The sequence below is a fragment of the Lepisosteus oculatus genome, chromosome 12 (assembly GCF_040954835.1).
Source record: "Lepisosteus oculatus isolate fLepOcu1 chromosome 12, fLepOcu1.hap2, whole genome shotgun sequence".
Taxonomy (NCBI): domain Eukaryota; kingdom Metazoa; phylum Chordata; class Actinopteri; order Semionotiformes; family Lepisosteidae; genus Lepisosteus; species Lepisosteus oculatus.
The window spans coordinates 19,298,974-19,318,099 of NC_090707.1; the positions used below are offsets into that span (position 1 = coordinate 19,298,974).

A 19,126-nucleotide genomic window follows, 5' to 3' on the forward strand; every position below is an offset into this window, starting at 1 on the left:
GGACACAGGAGGACCATGCACTCTTTCCTCTGCAATGTGCACTGTGAGAGACATTCTTTCCTTGTAGCACTGTGAGTGAGACCCATAATTGGCATTAAAACTTAGAAGAGTAAAGCTCACTGAAAACACTCTAGGATCCCCAAAACTGAGGTTGTTTTTTGGATGGTACAGTATATGGCTCAAGTACACCCAATCACTCAGTACTGCTTCAGGAAGTCTAGGTTAAACCTGAGTAATGACATAGTTCTGATTTGACCCCAGGAAGTTTGGTTTGTAGGACTTTAAATCTCTACTACGAATTACTAAGTAGCACCTCTTTTTAGGTTGAATCACTCATGATTCCCATAAGTTGTTATTTTAAAATAAAGTATTTTGCCATCTTAGTGCATACAAATCTGGTTGAAACTCCTAAGCACCAGTATATACAGAAAATATAATTAATTTAATTAATATTAATTATAATATAGTATATAACTATTAATTAATTACACCAATATTAAAATAATATATTATATATACTTTCATTTTCACATGAATGTTCTCTTAAGTTTAGTTATAATGTAGTTAAAATTCAAAAAGTGGTGAGTATTTGTATTCAAGGGGAATTAAAGTAACATCTTGAGAGTTTGTTTTTGTTTTACAGGGCATTATAGACAGAATTTGGGTATAAGCTCAAAATACAACAATTATTGATGATGTTTTTATAACCTTTTATAGCTTTATTCAAAGATATTAGCTTATTTTCTCCCAATAAATGATGTTTAACAAGATTGTTACTCATGATGGCAGCAATGCATGTTGATCACCTCATATGGAGATGCTGATGTATTTTACAAAGATAGGATTTAGACTCTAGGAAATGTAAAATGCTTTAATGCCAATTTTTTAGCTATTTGATTCATTTACAATATTATGTTCTCCCCAGTTTTAGGAGAATCCCCCAAGTTCTTATCTAAAATTGAAGATAAGATTTTATTTGTTGGCGAAGATCTCTTTCTTGAGTGCACTGTATCAGGAAGACCCAGACCTTCTGTCGTGTGGTTAAAAGATCATATGATTGTGGCTTCTGGAGAAAGTAGAGTAAGTTATCCAATTATTAGTTCTTGTAAAAAAAGAGAAGCTTTCTAGCATTATTTGAAAAATACAATAGAATGGAATATATTCAATATTTTCTCATGGATTTTATTGACACCTTTTTAACACAGGTTCAGCTTCAAAGGGAGACCCATGTCCTGTTAAAGAAAGGAATTGTTCTTTCAGATTCTGGAAAATATTTATGTGTTGCAAAAAATGAAGTTGGGGAAGCTTGTTGTTCAGCATGTGTGGTTGTCAGAGGTAAATTATTAATTTTACCTATTTAAATTACCTTTATACATAAGAATTTTAAAAGTGCTGGAAAAGAATGTATTTAAAACATTTTTGTATTTTTACTGTGGCATAGTATTTCAACAGTAATAAATGATGAAAGCCATTTTATTTTATTTCCAGTATTTTTACATGAATTGCATGAAGACCACTAAAAATAAATCTTAGTTGAATACAATTGGCAAAGGAGATTTGTGAAACAAAAGCTATTTATATACATACTGTAGTGCCAGTGTGATTCACTTTTGTGCAGCCTAAACAGTACTTTAAAAATAAATTATGAAAACATTTTAGTATCATTAATGATTTTAAGAACAATTAATGCAAATTAACAATTGATCATAAAATACAATTATTTTAGGACAATTTATACATAAAATGTATTTTAAGTATGCAAATGCCACTATGTGAATTTTAATTAGACAGTATTAGGAATTACAGAGAGATTCACAACATGTAACCCTACACATGAGAATTGTTTTATTATGGTGTCACATACATCTAAATGAATTAAGATGTTTGCTTAGTTAACACCAAGGCCAAAATATTTTGTATGTAGACTGCAAATTCAAATATTTTTTTCATTTCCATGATTGCTTTTTGAAATATTTTAGAATACAACAAAGGATCTGAGAAGTCCTGTGCTCTTAATTCCAAAGCTGAAGGCCTTGAAGGAAAGAAGAAACATTCGCTTTTAGATGTGCACACTAAAGAAGCATGTGAGCCTCGAGATCAAATGTCTGTAGATGGAAAACAGACTTTTAAGTAAGCAGGAACTGCATTGCATTTGAGGTTTATATTACCTAGTTATGTTATCATTTAAAAAGTAAACCCTGAAAAACATATTATCCATGAACTGACACACTCAGTAAGAAATATGTGTATAATACATAGGGGAGGTTTAGTGAGGTGAGGAAAACATAACCTCTTCAGAAATATAGGATTTATCAGAATGGATTTTTGTTTTGTTAAATCACGTGAAATATGCATCTCTTCTTTAATAAACTTCAATTCTTCATTATTATGTCCACTCCAATGTTTTCTTTTAACTGGTTTTCATTTTTCAAAACACACAAACACATCACAAAGACATTCATCATCTCATGATACTTTAAATCATTACTTTATGAATAGGTATGTTGATATGTTTTTAATATTTTGTAACATTATGTAGATCACAATACATCTCTTGTAAAATAAAATATTAGATATGTTATTAAAGACTTGTATTTCTCCATGCAATGGTTTATTTGTAATATTAAATCGTATTAGCTGATCTAAACTGATGTATTGTTTCCCAAATGAAATATTTGAAGATGTTCCTTTATCAAAGAAAAACATTCCCCACTTAGCTTTCCTGTCTCAATATGTCTGACAGAAGCAGAAATATTCCTCGATGAAGACTACACTTTACTATAATGCCAAAAAGGAGAGCATGTAAAGACCATACTTTGTTGGTTTACAACATTTTTTGTAGCGACTATATTGCATTTAAGTAGAAATAGGCAAAATGGAAGTGTCCATTTGGTTTGGTGATTGGCAGATGCAGTTGTCAGATCCCTGCTTAGTCAAAGAGTTAGTGTTAGGTCTGAGTGACAGCAACAGACACCCTGTCTCTTTTTGACCATGTATCGGTTAATTATCAAACTTCTTGCTTTGCTATTATTTCACTGACATTAAAAACGAGTTATGTGGACAACAATTTGACAACAGCAAAGCAGACGTTTTTTGGGACTGAGCAGGACCATATATTTTTAACATTCTAAATTATCCTTCACAAGAGAGGGTTGCCCAGACAAATTTAGCACCTCCTGCATAACATGAAGTGACTGACAGGTGGGATGTTGCATAAAAAGGTTCCATAAGGCCCATGATGCTTTGAGGTGTTAGCCAATCAGATGTGCCTATGCAATGATGATGCTGTCTTGTCAGTGGAACAGGGGTATATAAACTAAAACAACTATGTTAGCACTTCTGAGCAGTTTGAGCATTCCCAGCCTTGCCTCGGGTGTAGGGATTGCAGGGGAAAAGCAAAACTACACTGCTACAACTGTGTAGTTTTGTTTTCTGAGGCTCAACCGTTCTCACATTGGATTTGCTGAAAATATTTCTGGATAAGGAAATTGTTTCTGAAGATTTAAAACTTCTGGGCACAGTCCCAACCTTTCTAGGCACTCTTGTGAACACAAGTAAGTAACTTTCTCTAAATAATTTGGCTAAATTGTATGTGCAATATTACTGTTTTATTTTATGTAGTTATTTTTATGGGTACCGAAATTAATTATAAAAAAACAAATACTTTGTGAAAAACTATCTTCATCTGAATGTTATAGTACGCTTACAATATGTAGAGGACAGCTATAAGTTTTAAGCATTGTATTTAAAATTCAAACTGTTAAACTGGAGACAGTAATAATGGGGATATTTGGCACTTTATATCTTTCAAGGTTACTATACTGTCAGGCAATTTGAGAAAACCCCAGAATAGCTCTGATAACATTACTGTGGTATATCAGCTAGGCTGCTATGTCTTTTTAAGGGAATCAGCAGCTGAGCTATCAGTTGCACCTTCAGCTATGTGCCACATGTCCACTGTCAATCAAACTGGAACATGCTATTTTTAGAAACAGACATTTCTGTCACATAGCTTTTTTAGTCCTGGCAACAGGCACTCTTATCAACTTAGGAACAATTTTTATTGCTCAGTTTTCTTTTTGAAAAAAATGAACAAATTGCCTCAGAAACATTCTCAATTTAGTTTTTCAATTCAACTTCCAATTTAGAAAGACATTTTTTTTTTAAATAACACAAAGTTATTTTTGGCTTTGATATCAATGTGTATAAAGGAATTTGGTTTTCACTTTCATATTATAATTTACTCCTTTATGTTTTCACTTCTTTAACATAAATTTTGAAGTATATAATGTTTAATTAGCTATGGCTTTTGGTTTTCGCTACTTTATTTATGTACAGTTTATATGACCTGTATTCATAAATCATAATTTCATGCTTTTTGATTACCATGTAGATTGTATGATATTTTTCAGGATGAATGGCTGATTTTGTTGAGGTTATACAAGGGTTAAGCAATCAGTATAAATTACTTGTGTTTAATGTTTGTTAAAGTTGCTTACCAGGTCTTAGAGATCTTCAACAAAAAAGGCATTTTATAAAATGCATTAGGTTGTAGGTCAGCATATTTTAAAGTACTAAACTCCAAATAAGAGAAACTTGAAGTAATGTTTAAAGATAAATATGCCACCTTTTATCAGGGAACATGTTTTCATTTCACATGCAAATTAAAAAGAAGACTAAATCTAAAAGCTGTTATTTGTTTTTTACTTAAATTGCAGGGTAAATTAGGTAAAATATTTCCACAAGCTAAATAGAATTCTATAAAGCTTGAACCTCATGATATTACAGTGGTCACATATATTATTGGGGTACTAATACCCTATAAATTATTTCCATAAGTAACTGTTTTCAGCCTTTTTCTACAAGAAATATCCATCAAATAAAAAAAAAGTTTGTGTTTTTGCCATTATACTTTATAACACGTACAAATTAATGTTTTAATATATCATAAATATGACAGATTTCTTAAACATATAAAAGACTTAGCATGTAAGCACATCCACATTATTCCAAATATTTCTTAAAACATTAAATCAAGACATTTTAATCAATTGAAAATTGAACTTAAAATTTGAAACTTGATTTTAAATTTCATGTTTTCCGTCTGTCCTTTTATTTCTTTAACATAGTGCGTATGAAATGTAAGCCTGTTGTGGGTCTTGGGAAAAGGGCCACATGACTCTCATGCCCAATACACAGTTGTTCCATCCATCAGTAAACTGACAGTTGCTCCTGGACCTGTATGTTTATTCAGCCATTGAGACAACCTGGAGCCAAGGGGTGACTTGCAAGTGAATGGCAGGTGTTTGAGAGGGGGATGCCTCTGTAAATAGCTGACACCTCTGTTTTTTAGATCATTACTTGTTTATAAACTAGCTGCTAAAATATATTTTTTAAAATATTTGTTTGGGATCCTAGCATATATGAACAACAAATGGAGAGACTGTGTGAAAGCATTTGGCATGATTAAAATTAAATGTCATTTATTGAAGGGATTTGCAACCCTGGTCCTGGAAAGATCCAATTTAATAAGTTACCCTAAATTATTTATTTCTAAAGATAGGTTGCTGATTAAGCAAGTAATTGATTCACCTAAGGGACCTTAAAATTACTTCTTTTAACAAACCACCTGTAATGGATAACTAGTCATTTTTTTCTAAATCTTTAAAAATTGGTGATGTTTTTAGACAATTTCATATGGGAAATCTGTAAAAACTGTTGGTTTGGGGATCACCAAGAGCAGGGATGACAATGCCTGAATTATTGGCTAAATTATTTATTAAATCATTTAAATCAAGACTATTTTATTCAATCAGTCATTTACAATTTTGAGCTGCTATATGAGGATATTTGTTAACTCATCATGTACAAATATCAAGTACTATAAGCAAGTGGCCATAAACTCTCAAACATTAGCAGTGCTCAAATTACATACTTTTGAAAGTAATGTCTTGTTTTTGTTTTGTTCTCTAGGGTGCCTAAAGCCATGTCGACACAAGCACCAACGTTTATACAACCGCTGCAAAGCGTTGTAGCACTTGAGGGTAGTGCTGCAACGTTTGAGGCTCAAATTAGTGGTAAGGAAGCCTTTCTTTTTATGTCTTCTTGAGAATCTCACAATTCAGCTCCATTGTCCCCTCTGGTCGTGTGGCTTGTAGCACACTTACAGCTTGTTTTGATATCAATGGCAGTGATGATCTGAACATTTCTAAAAATCTCCTTCAGATCGTATTTTGATTTTTACCAGGGAAGCAGTTAGCTTCATACATTTTATTCATCCCCAAAGGTACTCCAGTTCCTGAGGTGAGCTGGTTTCGTGATGGCCAGGTTCTTTCCACTGCCGCTCTGCCCGGCATACAGATCTCGTTCAGCGATGGCCGCGCTCGACTGACGATCCCTGCCGTGACAGCTGCGCACAGTGGAAGATTTTCCGTGCGAGCCACCAATGGTGCTGGACAAGCCACTAGCACAGCCGAATTACTTGTGACAGGTAAAGAGCAGATAAGAATGGAGTGAACCGCTATTGTGTGATGTATGATGTGCTAGTCACTTAGACACTAGGCTTGGCATCTTTTCAGACCAACTTAAAATACATTTATAATCATTTTAACTAGGGTCTTGTTAAAATATTTACCTTAGATTCCACATTAATTCGATAATCCTCATAGTATTCAATTATTTTTTCAAATTATAGAATATAGAATTGAAACATTTGAGTCTTGTTGAGAATAGAATTTCTATATTGACATATAGTGCTTCATATCAAAAATGGTTGTTGATTAAAGTCATCCAATATCAACTATTAAGCACAATGAGGCTTAATGGCATGTCAGATTATTCCTTGAGACGTTCCATCCATTTTATCCAATTCAGGAACGTGAGGGAGCCGGAAGCTATCCCAACAAGCAATGGGCACAAGGCAGGGTACACTCTTGGGACACCCATGGGATATCAGTCCATTACAGGGCAGACTCAAACACAGACACACAAGCTCACACTAGGGTCAATTTTCCCAGAAGCCATCTAACATACCAGTATGTTTTTGAACCGTGGAAGGAAACTGGAGCACCCAGAGGAAACCCACATGAACATGAGGAGAACATAAAAAATTCCACGTAGTTAGCATCCCAGGTCCAGAATTGAACCTAGGACCCCAGGTGCTGGAAGGCAGCAATGCTAACCACTGTGCCATCATGCTGCCCACCTTGATAACTTGAAAATATTATTTTATGTGTTTAAAAAACAATGGAACTGCTTTTTAATATTTGATGGAAGGCAAAATTCAAGTTAGAGAGAGGTGATTAAAACATTATAGGTTAATGCATATATTTAAGTAAATTAATTGAAATGATATTAACAGGTTGCTTTCATTACTTTTCTGTTGTAGCCGAAACAGCGCCCCCCAACTTTATTCAGAGACTACAGAGCATGACTGTGAGACAAGGAAGCCAAGTGAGACTGGATGTTCGTGTAACAGGAATCCCTACACCTGTGGTAAAGTTCTACAGGGAGGGAGCAGAGATCCAGAGCTCCCCTGATTTCCAGATTGTACAAGAAGGAGACCTTTACAGTTTATTGATTGCAGAAGCCTTCCCAGAAGATTCTGGAACCTACTCCGTTACTGCCTCCAATAGCAGCGGACGTGCTACTTCTACAGCCGAACTATTGGTTCAAGGTACACATTTTGATAATTCGTGTTGCTCTTTGTAGTTTTTCAACAGACATAATTACACTTTCTAAAAAGACAGATTAAGTCTTTTTATTTAAAAAAAATTAAAAATGTTTTGAGAAAGTGTTAAAGAAAATGGTTTCATTTAAAAATTACATGCAGGTTTTAATATTTTGAAAATTGCAGTGGAAAACTACAGATGTCGTCTACTTTGACAGGATATTGTATTAATTACATGTCCAATAATATTATTCCATTTCATTTAAAGGTGAAGAGGAAGCAGTACCTGCTAAAAAGACAAAGACAATTGTATCAACTGCTCAGATTTCTCAGACTCGACAGGCAAGAATTGAGAAGGTATGTGATTTTCACCTCTTGGATGCAGTTTCTCTATACAGTTTATTATGTGGTAGATTAATGATGTGATGTTACCTTGCCTCTCTTACAGAGAATAGAAACTCATTTAGAGACTAAAGCAGAAGCAGCAATGGAAATGGTTGTGGATGGAACCATGGTAATACAGCAACTGCCTCACAAGACTCCCCCTCGTGTGCCACCTAAACCAACTTCAAAATCTCCAACTCCACCATCTGCAGCTGCCAAAGTTGCAGGAGCACGCCACCAGTCGCCTTCCCCTGTTAGGCATGTGAAAGCCCCTGCTCCATCTCCTGTCAGGTAAACAGATTCAGTCTAATGCATATGGTTTTTTTTCTGGGGTATTACCTCTTAATAGGTTCATGCATACTTCACCAGTTTTGCTCTTTAACTGCTGTCTGGTTTCCCAAAATGTAATTGATTATTCAGTGGTATTGACAAGATGGCAATTTATATATGTTATACCTAAAGAGCACTACAAAGGAGATTAATATATTAATATATACAGTTATGGCTGAAAGGTGAATGGAAAAATAAAGGATGTTAATGTAGGTATCCATCTTGTATTTCAAGTAAATACAATTTACAAGAATCATGTTATCTATGAAATTACGTTATCTGTGAAATATATCTGAGGGAAACAACTTGTGAAACAATAAAAAAATCCATATTTCCTGAATAATTTCCTTGAACAATAGTGCACTCTACAGGGTTTGTCTTTCAGCACAAAGCTGTGTTGCCCATTTGAGGACTGATTTCAATTAATCAGTAGTTTTAAATATTTGCAAAACCTAAGGGGTATTCCTTTGTGTCCTAGACTGTGAATAGTAGTTTGCTGTTTTTCTATATACTTTTAACAATTTGTTTTATTTTAATTCTTCAAAGATCTGTATCTCCTTCGGGAAGACTCTCTACTTCTCCAATTAGACCTGTAAAATCCCCACTGCTGACTCGCAAAACCACAACCACAGTTGTTGCTGCTGACATTCGCCCTCCCTGGAAACAGGAGGACTATTTAACTGGGACTGAGACCAGATTCCGAGAAACCAGAGTGACTACTGGTGCTACCCAAATTCACATTGAAAAACAATGGGAAGGAATGTATGGAGTAGAGCAGCAAGTTTCTGGTGCTGTCAGAATTGCCACCAAAGAGGTAAAGTACTAAATTACTAGATTCTTGATTTGTTCATCCTTGTGTATTGCCAGCATGAGTATGAAAACATTTAAAGTTGAATAGACATCAAAATACCCAATTGTTATGTGTCTGTATGGCTTCTGTTTGGATATTGACACAAGGTCTGCATTACGTGGTTTGAGCTTTGCATCTCTCTTAATACAGTGTAAGAAAATGTTTACAACGTCTCTAAATATCCATCAGTGCAAGCTCATCTTTGTCAAAAGGGGGCACGACAATGCCTTGTTTATGAAGAATGTGCCATGCAAATGAAAAACGTTTTCTAATCCCACTAATTTATAATAGGATCAGCATGAGAGTGAAAAAACAACTGCAGTAGCTATGGTGGTAGCTGCTGTGGACCAGGCCCGGGGCCGAGAACCTTCAAGTTCTGTAGAACGGACAAGTACAGAAACAAGTCTGACTTCTATGCATTTACAGCCAATGAAGGTACAGGTAGTTCAAATAAAAAATCCATTATCATCTGGTCACTCATTTCACACAGCCATTTATTTATTTTTTTTCACTTCACACTGTGCACCTCTTCCTCCAAAACAATTCCCTAACAATTTTTTCAACCATTCCACATCCTTATTTCCCCCATTTTCATCCTTTTTTAACTTTTATATTCATTCAGCATTTATTCTAATTTCTTCACCTTATATTTGCTATTTAAATATGCTATTTAATTCTTTATTCATTTTTTTAAATACATATAGACCAGACATGAGGCAGATAAAGAAATATCTGTAGCCACTGTGGTTCATGGCATCAGCCAAGAAGCAGCCAAATTAAAATCCACTGTTGAAGATGCTGCTACGGAAATAGAACTGAAAGTCCAAATGCAAGACCAGGTATAATGTCTTCTGAAGAATGTTATTTAATTCCAGATTTCTATTTTGCAGTTCATTTAGAATCACTCTGCATTTTTCCTACCAATGACTTCATCCCATGGAATTTGTTATTGAGGATTTCAGATGTGTTAATGTTATGCATCTCTAACAGCTACATTTAAAGATATAAGCATTGATAGTTTCATTCTCTAACAATGATACTCACTTCTTTATTAAATGTATAAATGTTGTTAAGTCATACTTTTTTAACAACACAATAGCTTTCAGATTTATTCAACATCCATTTATACAAGAAAATGGTTGTTTAAGTTTAAGGGGTCAGTTGAGCGATATGAATAATGATTTTTTATTTTAACTCCATAGTCCTATAGATTTAGATTTAGTCTTTTAAATGCTCAATAAATTTAGAAAACTTTCTATTGTCAAACAACTATAGCTTAGTCAGACATATGTATTACAATTAACAAATTAGTCACTAACATTGTTGGGGATTAAGACTGATGAATGTAGTTTCATTTGTAAATCAATCCAACTAGCTTGAAGTGAAGAGTCCCTGTTGTAAAAAGACATTCATTTCTGTGTAATTTTCTAATTTAGGTATTCAACATATCACTATAATTATCTGGCAATACAAGATGATTAGTCTTCAGACACAATTCATCTTGAAGACCTAGAACAATGTTGTAAAACAATCTGTAAATAATATTAAAAAGCAATAATTATAAACAGTGAAATATCAAGTTAGGTTCTTTAATGTTCTTGTATACAGAATATTCTATTCGTTTTAGTGACAGATTTATTTCATTATTAATTCAAGTATGTTTTTAAGGCATTTGATTTTATTTTGCCTTGCTAAGCTGCACAATGAGATTGAAAGAAGCACAGCTGCTGCTACTGTAATCGCTGCAATTGACCAAGCTAGTATAATGGGCGTAATTTCAAGAACTGATGAATTTTATACTTTGGAGAGAACGTGTTGTAATGTTGAAGCTCATCTATTTCAGGATCAGGTAGCTTGGATTTCAATTTAGTTATCACTCCACTTTGATAGAGTGCATTTCACTCTTCAGTATAATTACAGCACAGTATCGTATCCCGAATTTCACTTGCCACCTTTCGTGATAAAATGAATCACTTTTTAGGACACAATTATTATTTTAAATGTCTTTTAAAACCACACAGTTATAGATGAATGCAGTATAAGTCCCATTTTATTTAGAAACAGACGGATTAGTAGAGTATCTGAGGAATGGGTGTATATTATACAATTTCATTTTGTTATGTTTCAGGTTTCCTTAAACCTGTTTAGTGTTATAAGAAGTAAAGTTTTTGGATGTAAACACTTTCACTGTGTACACATGCTTTTAGGAACGCCACGTTTTAGAGCACTTTGATTGTAAAATATCAATTTGTAGCTTTAGCAGTGCCAAAAACAGATTAATTGCATTTCTATTTATTTATTATGCTGAAAACTCATTTATTTGATTGTCCAACAACAGGACTCTGAAAAAGCAACAGCATTGGCAACAGTAAAAGCAGCTGTTGACCACGCCTGGGTGCAAGAGCCTGTGCCCATGGTGACAGAAAAGTCAACAAAGGAAACATCATCTGCCATACATGTGCAGGCAATTCAAGATCAGGTAGCTCACAATGACATGTGACATACACAAGAAAGTTTACACCTTCACCTTCCTTATCTTTATGTTTAGCTTTCCCTCTTTCCCTCTAGTATCATTGCTACTAAGATAGAAGATTCACATCCTGGTGCATGCATCCTTGTCCAAAGGATTGTTCTTGTCCTCTAAAATGCTCAAGAATGAAGTACTGTAAATATCAGCTTACCTTAACAACTTACTCTAAACCTTAGTGACAGTTTTCTTACTTTAGGTCATCTAACACTGTTAACAGATCAAGATTGTTTTAATGTTAAGCTTGACACATCTACCTTGGCTTGATGTATTTAATCTTAATGCCATGGATGATTAGAATCTATGTGCAGGCTCAAACACAAAATACTGCTTGTTGTCTCTAGGCTGAGGTTGGGAAAAAGGCTGAAGCAGTGGCCACAGTGCTGGCTGCTGTGGATCAAGCACGTACACGGGAGCCAGTGCATGTGGAAGGGGCTTACTCTGAAGAAGTGGCTGTAGAGCATGATTATAAACATCATGCCATATCTAAGCAGGCCTCTGAGCAACAAGTTCTTACCAAGACCATCAAAATGGAGGCTGTGAGAGTTCCTTCGGAAGTTCAGATTAAGCCAGTTGATCAAATGGAATTTAAAGTTACACAGGTTAGCCTTTTTTAACCTGGATCTTCACCAAATAATAATTCTAATTAAAATCTCACGTTTGGTTGGCATCATTTAAACTGTACTTTGTTGGTTGCTGTAGATTGAAAGAAGTAAAGAATCTACTGCCCACGTGGACACCACATATTCTACATCCCCAGTTCCTCATTTCACAGTGTCAAAAGTAACTGTTCCTAAACCTGATCACACATATGAGGTAAGAATGGGTTATATCAGGCAAGCAGTGAAACCATTTCTAAAACAGCGGAGCTAATTGTCCTCATTGTAAATCCAAATGGAACTCCAAAACAATCAAGCACTTACTGTATTTTAAATAAAGGAAAATACATCTTCAAATGCAACAAAATATACAGTAGGTTTCTGTGGAAGATTAATGCAGGTTGTACTTTAGGATTAGATCTACAGATCTAAGGTCTAATTAGATCTGCAATTTGAAGGCCAGAGAAGACAGATGACCACAGGTGCTGGAACTCCTATTTCGATGAGTTAGCAAGTATCATACGATCATATGATATGAGCCTATTTTAGGCAGCTGTCTAGAAGCTCTGAGTGTAAAGTAGGTTCCTGCTTGTCTGACATTCAACCTGTTTCTTCTGAAGCAGAAGTTAATTGACCCGTTTACAGTTTCACTGATTCATCTAACTCTAATAGTTGTCTAAACACTGTTCTTTTGAACCTAGCATAGGCGCCAGCTCTGTAGATTTATGAATGCTTGAGCACCTCCAAAAGTGTGTTCTGCATTTATTATATACAAAAAAGATTTAAAAATTTTCAGATTTGGAAAAAGAAACACAGTGTGCAAATATGTAACTAGGTTTGGGTGGGGAACTGCATCAGTGTGCATTGGCTGCAATGGAACATGCAATGGATAATTCCACGCTGTTGAATTCGAAATTTAGAAAAGGCACAGTAATTGATCTGTTAAGTGTTCTTCAGCTGTGAGCTCACATCTGAAGAAGGCTTAAGTGTCTAAACTGTTCCAGTCAAAATAAAGTGGTTCCTAAACAACTTATTGTTGAGTAAACAGAAGACTAAAAATAGTGTACTTTATGGAGTTGTATTAGGAAAAGTGCTATGAATAGAAACATAGTCATCATGATACAACTAATAAAGAAATAATTTTCTGCAGGATGGGTGATGCTGCTCCTTTCAGCCTATCCCAAATCATTTAGAAAAAGGTGGCGCCTATGAGAATTTGCAACTGTCTATCCTGCTAAAAAAAATCTACATTTTCACCAATGTCTCTCAAACAATAACATCAAGATGTAACAACTTGTCAAGTAAAGAATAATAATAAAAATAAAAACCCCACCATTATGAAATGCCTATTTTCATCCATACCCTTATTAACTAATGGCCTTAATGTTCCAATCCTTCTCATTTTCTTTTGAATCATAACTAACTTGGATAACTAATATATTTCATTTTCTTGTTGAATAAAAAAGTGATTTTTTGGACCACTATTTTAACAGTATTCTTCTTGGGTTGGTTAGGTTTCAATAGCAGGTTCTGCTATTGCTACTCTGCAAAAAGAGCTATCTGCTTCTTCTGCTCAAAAGATCACCAGGCCAGTGAAGCCTCCCCCCCATAAGACAGTGGAGACACGAGTGATGGCAGAGCATGTGGTCTCAACTCCACCTCCATTTAAAGAAACCACAGAAAAGTACCAAACACATTATGACACACACTTACAAAAAGAAATAGGTACTTCCTTTTTAGGGGTGATGGAAAGAGAGCAGAAGTACAAAACCATGGAAGAGTGGGACAATCAGGTTTGTAACAAAGTGTGTTCTCCATCACCTAACACTGTATTGGCACTGTGCACCAGTTTCAATAACCTTTCCCTTTCGCAGTTACCCACCCATCTTTGCCCTCCTCAAGGATTGCATCTGCTTGAGCACCACTTTGCTTCCTTGTTACCTTGCAGTCATGAGTGTTCTTAAGAAACGTTACATTCTGGAACATAATTCAGCTCCCTCTGCTGGAAGACCTTTCACCATTGCTTGACTTATTACTTGGCCGTGTTATCCCAATCCTGTAAAACAAGCAATATATTCAAATTTGACCTCTTCTAATGCTAACCCAAAATGTCACTTTTACAGGTTGAAGAGGCAATTCCTGCTCCTGCAGAAACAGCTGTCTTTCCACCTACACTGGTGGCTGTAAGTGTTAAATTTTGTCATGTAGTGTTCTTGAGGAAATATGGTGTGCATCGTTTAACTCCACAAAATGAGCTTCTGTCAACAATATCTGATTTTAAAATAATTTCATGCATTTTAATTTTCAGGGTTTGAAAAATGTCACAGTCATTGAGGGAGAATCTGTGACTCTTGAATGCCACATTTCTGGACATCCAGCCCCTGCTATAATGTGGTTCAGAGAGGACTACAGGATCGAGAGCTCAATTGACTTCCAGATTACCTATGAAAATGAATTTGCACGTCTTGTAATTCGTGAAGCCTTTGCTGAAGACAGTGGCCGCTTTACTTGCACAGCTACTAATGAAGCTGGAACAGTCAGCACATCCTGCTACCTGCTTGTCCAGGGTAAGAATTTAAATATGCTATCCATTAATGGATACTGTTAGCTATAATAATTGCAAATATTTCTTTATGTGAAAGTTCTTAAATTAATTTTCAGTGTAAATAAAATACTATTGGAAATGTAGGGTCATTACCTTTACTCAATACCAGGCAATATAATGTTGCAACATATCTGACATAGTTGGCGTGAGTTTGAATTACTTATTTAATACTTTTTCATTTTGTGTCCGTATTCTCAATCAGTTCCACAGGAATCGGCATTTGAACCTTTTTCTTGCATTTCAGTTTCAGAAGAAATAGAGAGCCGAGAAGAAGTCTCTGCTGTTTCTGAAGTTGTGACTGTAGAGAAAAGGTAGGTTAAAAGAATTTCAGAAAATACTGTACAAATTACAATAACAAAATTGTAATGATTGTGCTGTTATTTTATTACTATTGCAAAGGAATAATATCTATTTTGGATTTAATCTTTTCCATTTGCAGTTTTTCTGCTGAATCAAGAGAAGAGACAGTGTCGGAGATTAGTGGTGTTGCAGAGGTTGTGGAATCTGGAGCAGGTGTTGTTCCATTCTTTGTGAGGAAACCCACAGTGCAGAAGTTAGTAGAAGGAGGAAGTGTTGTATTTGACTGCCAGATTGGAGGAAGTCCCAAGCCACATATTTACTGGAAAAAAGCTGGTGTGCCTCTGACAACTGGATATAGGTACTTATAATAGAGTGCAATTTATAATACAGGCCTTTAAATTTTCTGTAATTTCAAATTGTATGCACTTAATACTTTTATTTTTCTTTTATACACTTTAGATATCGAGTGGCCTACAACAAGGAAAGCGGAGAATGCAAACTTGAAATTTCCATGACATTTGCTGATGATGCAGGAGAATATTCCATTGTTGCTCGGAATCAGCTTGGAGAAGTATCTGCCACTGTGAATCTTCTTGAAGAAGGTCAATAAGCTCCCTGTGAAACATAGAAAATCACTTTGTCATGAATTTCTTCTGAACTCCATAAGGCACTCATAGAGAATATGTTGAAAGCAGAAGTATATTTTTAAGAAATCTATATATGCAATATAAAACATTTATTATAGAAGGGCTTATTTTTTAATGTAGTATCTCTTTGGTATTGAGATTCAATATTGAGACAAAACAAAGTTGAAAGAAACAGTTTTAAAAATGAAAGTGGACAACATTAAATTAATAGAATTTATAGAATAGTCTTTTTTAATGTGGTTTGAGTACATGCCAGCATGATAACATTTTATTACCCAGAGAAACAGCTAATGATAAGGATACATTAAAAATATTTTGAAAACAGAAAAATGTTATTATTTTATTACATCTTGTTTTGCAGAGGAATATGAGGCTTTTATGAAACAACAAGAGATAACTTACCAAACTCAAGTGACCGCATTTGTGCAAGAACCTAAAGTGGCAGATGTTGCACCTTCCATGACTGAATATGAAAAAGAACAGATTCTTATTAAGAAGAAAATGGCCCAGCAGACAATCATGATGAAGACTTTAGTACAGGAGCAGGTGAGGAATGGAGATGAAAAATCACTAAATAATATTCTAAAAATAGCACATTGGCTTCATAATTAAGATTCCATGTTTTTTTAAAATATGTAACTTGGCAATAGTTCAGTATGATTCTTAACAAAATATGTTTCTGTTATTCACAGGAATATCAAATCTCTGCATTCGAAGAGAAGATAATCAGAGAGATTGAGTTCCGAATTCTAAAGATTACCTACCAGGAGATTGTAACAGAAGATGGGGAAGAAATGATAGTGGATGTCCCAGAGCATGAGGCTGTGGAATCAGCTTTTGACACAGCAGTTAAAAGTTACAGAATTTTTGAAGGCATGGGAGTTACATTTCATTGCAAAGTATCTGGAAATCCTCTTCCAAAGGTAAACTTAAAATACAAAAATAAAGTGAAAATAAAAATATAAGATAAAATATAAAAATAACTGCAATTTCAATCCAGCTAGTTTGTTCAAGTTTTTCAGTTGACCAAAATAAAGTATTTAATAAGTGCTACATTAGCAGCTACAGTACAGTATATTGTCCAACAGTTGAGGACAGATGTTACTCTTAGAGTACTCTTAAAGTTTGTCTTTTGGTTTAGTCTTTTAAGTTTTAAGTTTTCATGTGTTTATTTCTTTGACCTGTTCTGTCTAGTTTTAAAACAAAAAGCTTATTTTTTCTTCCCATTGATAAACATGTGTGTTTCTTTTTGGTGTTTTTCTTGTATTGCAAAAGATTGCATGGTTTAAAGATGGAAAACGCATCAAACACGGAGGCCGTTACCAAATGGAAGTTCTGCAGGATGGAAGAGCCAGTCTACGTATTCCAGTCATACTGCCAGAGGATGAAGGCATTTACACAGCATTTGCCTGCAACATGAAATCAAATGCTGTTTCCTCTGGAAAGCTGTATGTGGAACCCACAGCACCAAGTGGTGCTCAACCATATTTCCCTCAACCTGAAGCAGTACAGAGAATCCGGTACAGTTTTCTTATCATTCTGTACTTTTACATTTATTATTGTGCCAACACTGACTTAAAGCAGCCATTTGTCAATTCTCTCTCAGTCACAAATTATTTGTCCCTTTTAAAATAGCTTCTATTTTTGCTCTTTTTTTCTAATCTTCTAGTCTGATTACAGTTTAATACTAAAAATAGTAAAAGTACTATTTAATTCCTTTTTAGCTCTGTTTCCCCAAGATCTCCAAGTCGCTCTCCTGGACGATCCCCAGGCCGTTCCCCAGCTCGCAGACTTGATGAGACAGATGAGAGTCAGCTGGAGAGACTGTACAAGCCTGTGTTTGTTATGAAGCCTTCATCCTTCAGGTGTGCTGAAGGCCAAACTGCGAGATTTGACTTAAAGGTGGTTGGCAGACCTATGCCTGAGACCTTCTGGTTCCATAATGGTAAGAGACTATACAAATTTTGTTTTGATGGCCTCAGATAATATTGACAGTTTATTCTGAAATAAAAGTGCTCTGCAAAAGCTCAATGTGATGCAGCAAGTTTTAGTTTTATATACTAAAATGTATATATATATAATGTTTTCTTGTGTGAATAAATACAAAAAGCAGCATTGTAACACTGAAATGACATTGAAATGGATTCATTTGGGCCCTAAAATGATTTTATATTATCAGTCTGATATAAAGAGATCAAAAATATATTGCATGCATGAACACTATACCATAAACAGTTCTTAATATCATTTAAGACACCTATTTCTGCTTTTTTCTATTCAGGGCAACAAGTGATTAATGATTATACCCATAAAATTGTGGTAAAAGAAGATGGCACACAGTCCTTGATTATTGTTCCTGCAATGCCTAATGACTCTGGTGAATGGACAGTTGTTGCACAAAACAGGGCAGGAAAAACATCTGTTTCCACAACGCTCACTGTGGATGGTATGGATACTACATTAAGTTAATATATTTTTGTCTTTCCTAGATGACAGAGGGGTTAGGGATTCATTTAATATATACAATAAATAATTTAATTGAATCTATTGTAGATATATATTGTAAAGGAACAAGTAATAGGTTTATTCCATGCTGAAAAGAGAAGAAAGAAAATGCAATGTTTCAGCTGTGGAGCCTTTCTTCTCTTTTCAACATGGAGTAAACCTACTACTTGTTCCTTTGCAGCCTATGCATACTGTTGCAGCTACCCACTTGATATATATTGTATATATGTTTTCTGTAGTTTTGCTATTTATAGCAATTAAGTTGAAATATTTTGTTGTTTTTGTTTCTTCCTTTGTAGCTAAGGAAAACCTGCAGAGACCCCAGTTTGTGGAGAAGCTAAAAAATTTGAGCATTAAAGAAGGTTCTTTGGTTGAGCTGGCTGTCAAGGCTATTGGAAACCCAAATCCTGATATTGTCTGGCTAAAAAACAGTGATATCATCTCTCCTCACAAATATCCAAACATCAGGTACACGGTGTTCTATAATAATTAATTCCTTAAATTAAAATCTAATTATAAACTGTAGCCTGAGGCAAATTAATGATGGCTAACAGTTAATTACATTCTTTTCAGTTTATTTCTTAATTTATTAATAATAATATACTGTATAGATAAAATATAGCATAGGATATGAATTTAACACTGTGGTCTTAAAGTTTTAATTTTACAGTAAATGTGCACATACTGTATGCAATGAACATCTTGTTTTC

At 34.7% G+C, this 19,126-nt stretch overlaps 2 protein-coding genes across 3 annotated transcripts in view; both read left to right on the forward strand.

Annotated features, from left to right (window-relative positions):
* ccdc141 (coiled-coil domain containing 141) overlaps positions 1-2,386 on the forward strand; it is a 40,466-nt gene extending 38,080 nt beyond the window's left edge. For both annotated transcript variants that reach the window (XM_015359047.2, XM_015359048.2), the window contains exons 26-28: positions 926-1,080; positions 1,206-1,335; positions 1,980-2,386. In XM_015359047.2, the coding sequence (XP_015214533.2) occupies positions 926-1,080; positions 1,206-1,335; positions 1,980-2,134 (440 nt within the window). In that variant the 3' untranslated portion in view covers positions 2,135-2,386. The remainder of the gene's footprint in view (positions 1-925; positions 1,081-1,205; positions 1,336-1,979) is intronic.
* Positions 2,387-3,352: 966 nt separating this feature from the next.
* The window catches only part of ttn.2 (titin, tandem duplicate 2), a 171,351-nt gene continuing 155,577 nt past the window's right edge, over positions 3,353-19,126 (forward strand). The window contains exons 1-24 of the mRNA XM_015358879.2: positions 3,353-3,554; positions 5,974-6,077; positions 6,287-6,490; positions 7,388-7,675; positions 7,938-8,026; positions 8,118-8,344; positions 8,930-9,197; positions 9,525-9,668; positions 9,938-10,072; positions 11,572-11,712; positions 12,105-12,362; positions 12,463-12,576; positions 13,874-14,152; positions 14,483-14,542; positions 14,668-14,926; positions 15,209-15,275; positions 15,404-15,622; positions 15,724-15,866; positions 16,273-16,457; positions 16,604-16,834; positions 17,187-17,431; positions 17,636-17,856; positions 18,193-18,357; positions 18,716-18,884. Coding sequence (XP_015214365.2) covers positions 5,987-6,077; positions 6,287-6,490; positions 7,388-7,675; positions 7,938-8,026; positions 8,118-8,344; positions 8,930-9,197; positions 9,525-9,668; positions 9,938-10,072; positions 11,572-11,712; positions 12,105-12,362; positions 12,463-12,576; positions 13,874-14,152; positions 14,483-14,542; positions 14,668-14,926; positions 15,209-15,275; positions 15,404-15,622; positions 15,724-15,866; positions 16,273-16,457; positions 16,604-16,834; positions 17,187-17,431; positions 17,636-17,856; positions 18,193-18,357; positions 18,716-18,884 — 4,202 coding nt within the window. The 5' untranslated portion in view covers positions 3,353-3,554; positions 5,974-5,986. The remainder of the gene's footprint in view (positions 3,555-5,973; positions 6,078-6,286; positions 6,491-7,387; positions 7,676-7,937; positions 8,027-8,117; positions 8,345-8,929; positions 9,198-9,524; positions 9,669-9,937; positions 10,073-11,571; positions 11,713-12,104; positions 12,363-12,462; positions 12,577-13,873; positions 14,153-14,482; positions 14,543-14,667; positions 14,927-15,208; positions 15,276-15,403; positions 15,623-15,723; positions 15,867-16,272; positions 16,458-16,603; positions 16,835-17,186; positions 17,432-17,635; positions 17,857-18,192; positions 18,358-18,715; positions 18,885-19,126) is intronic.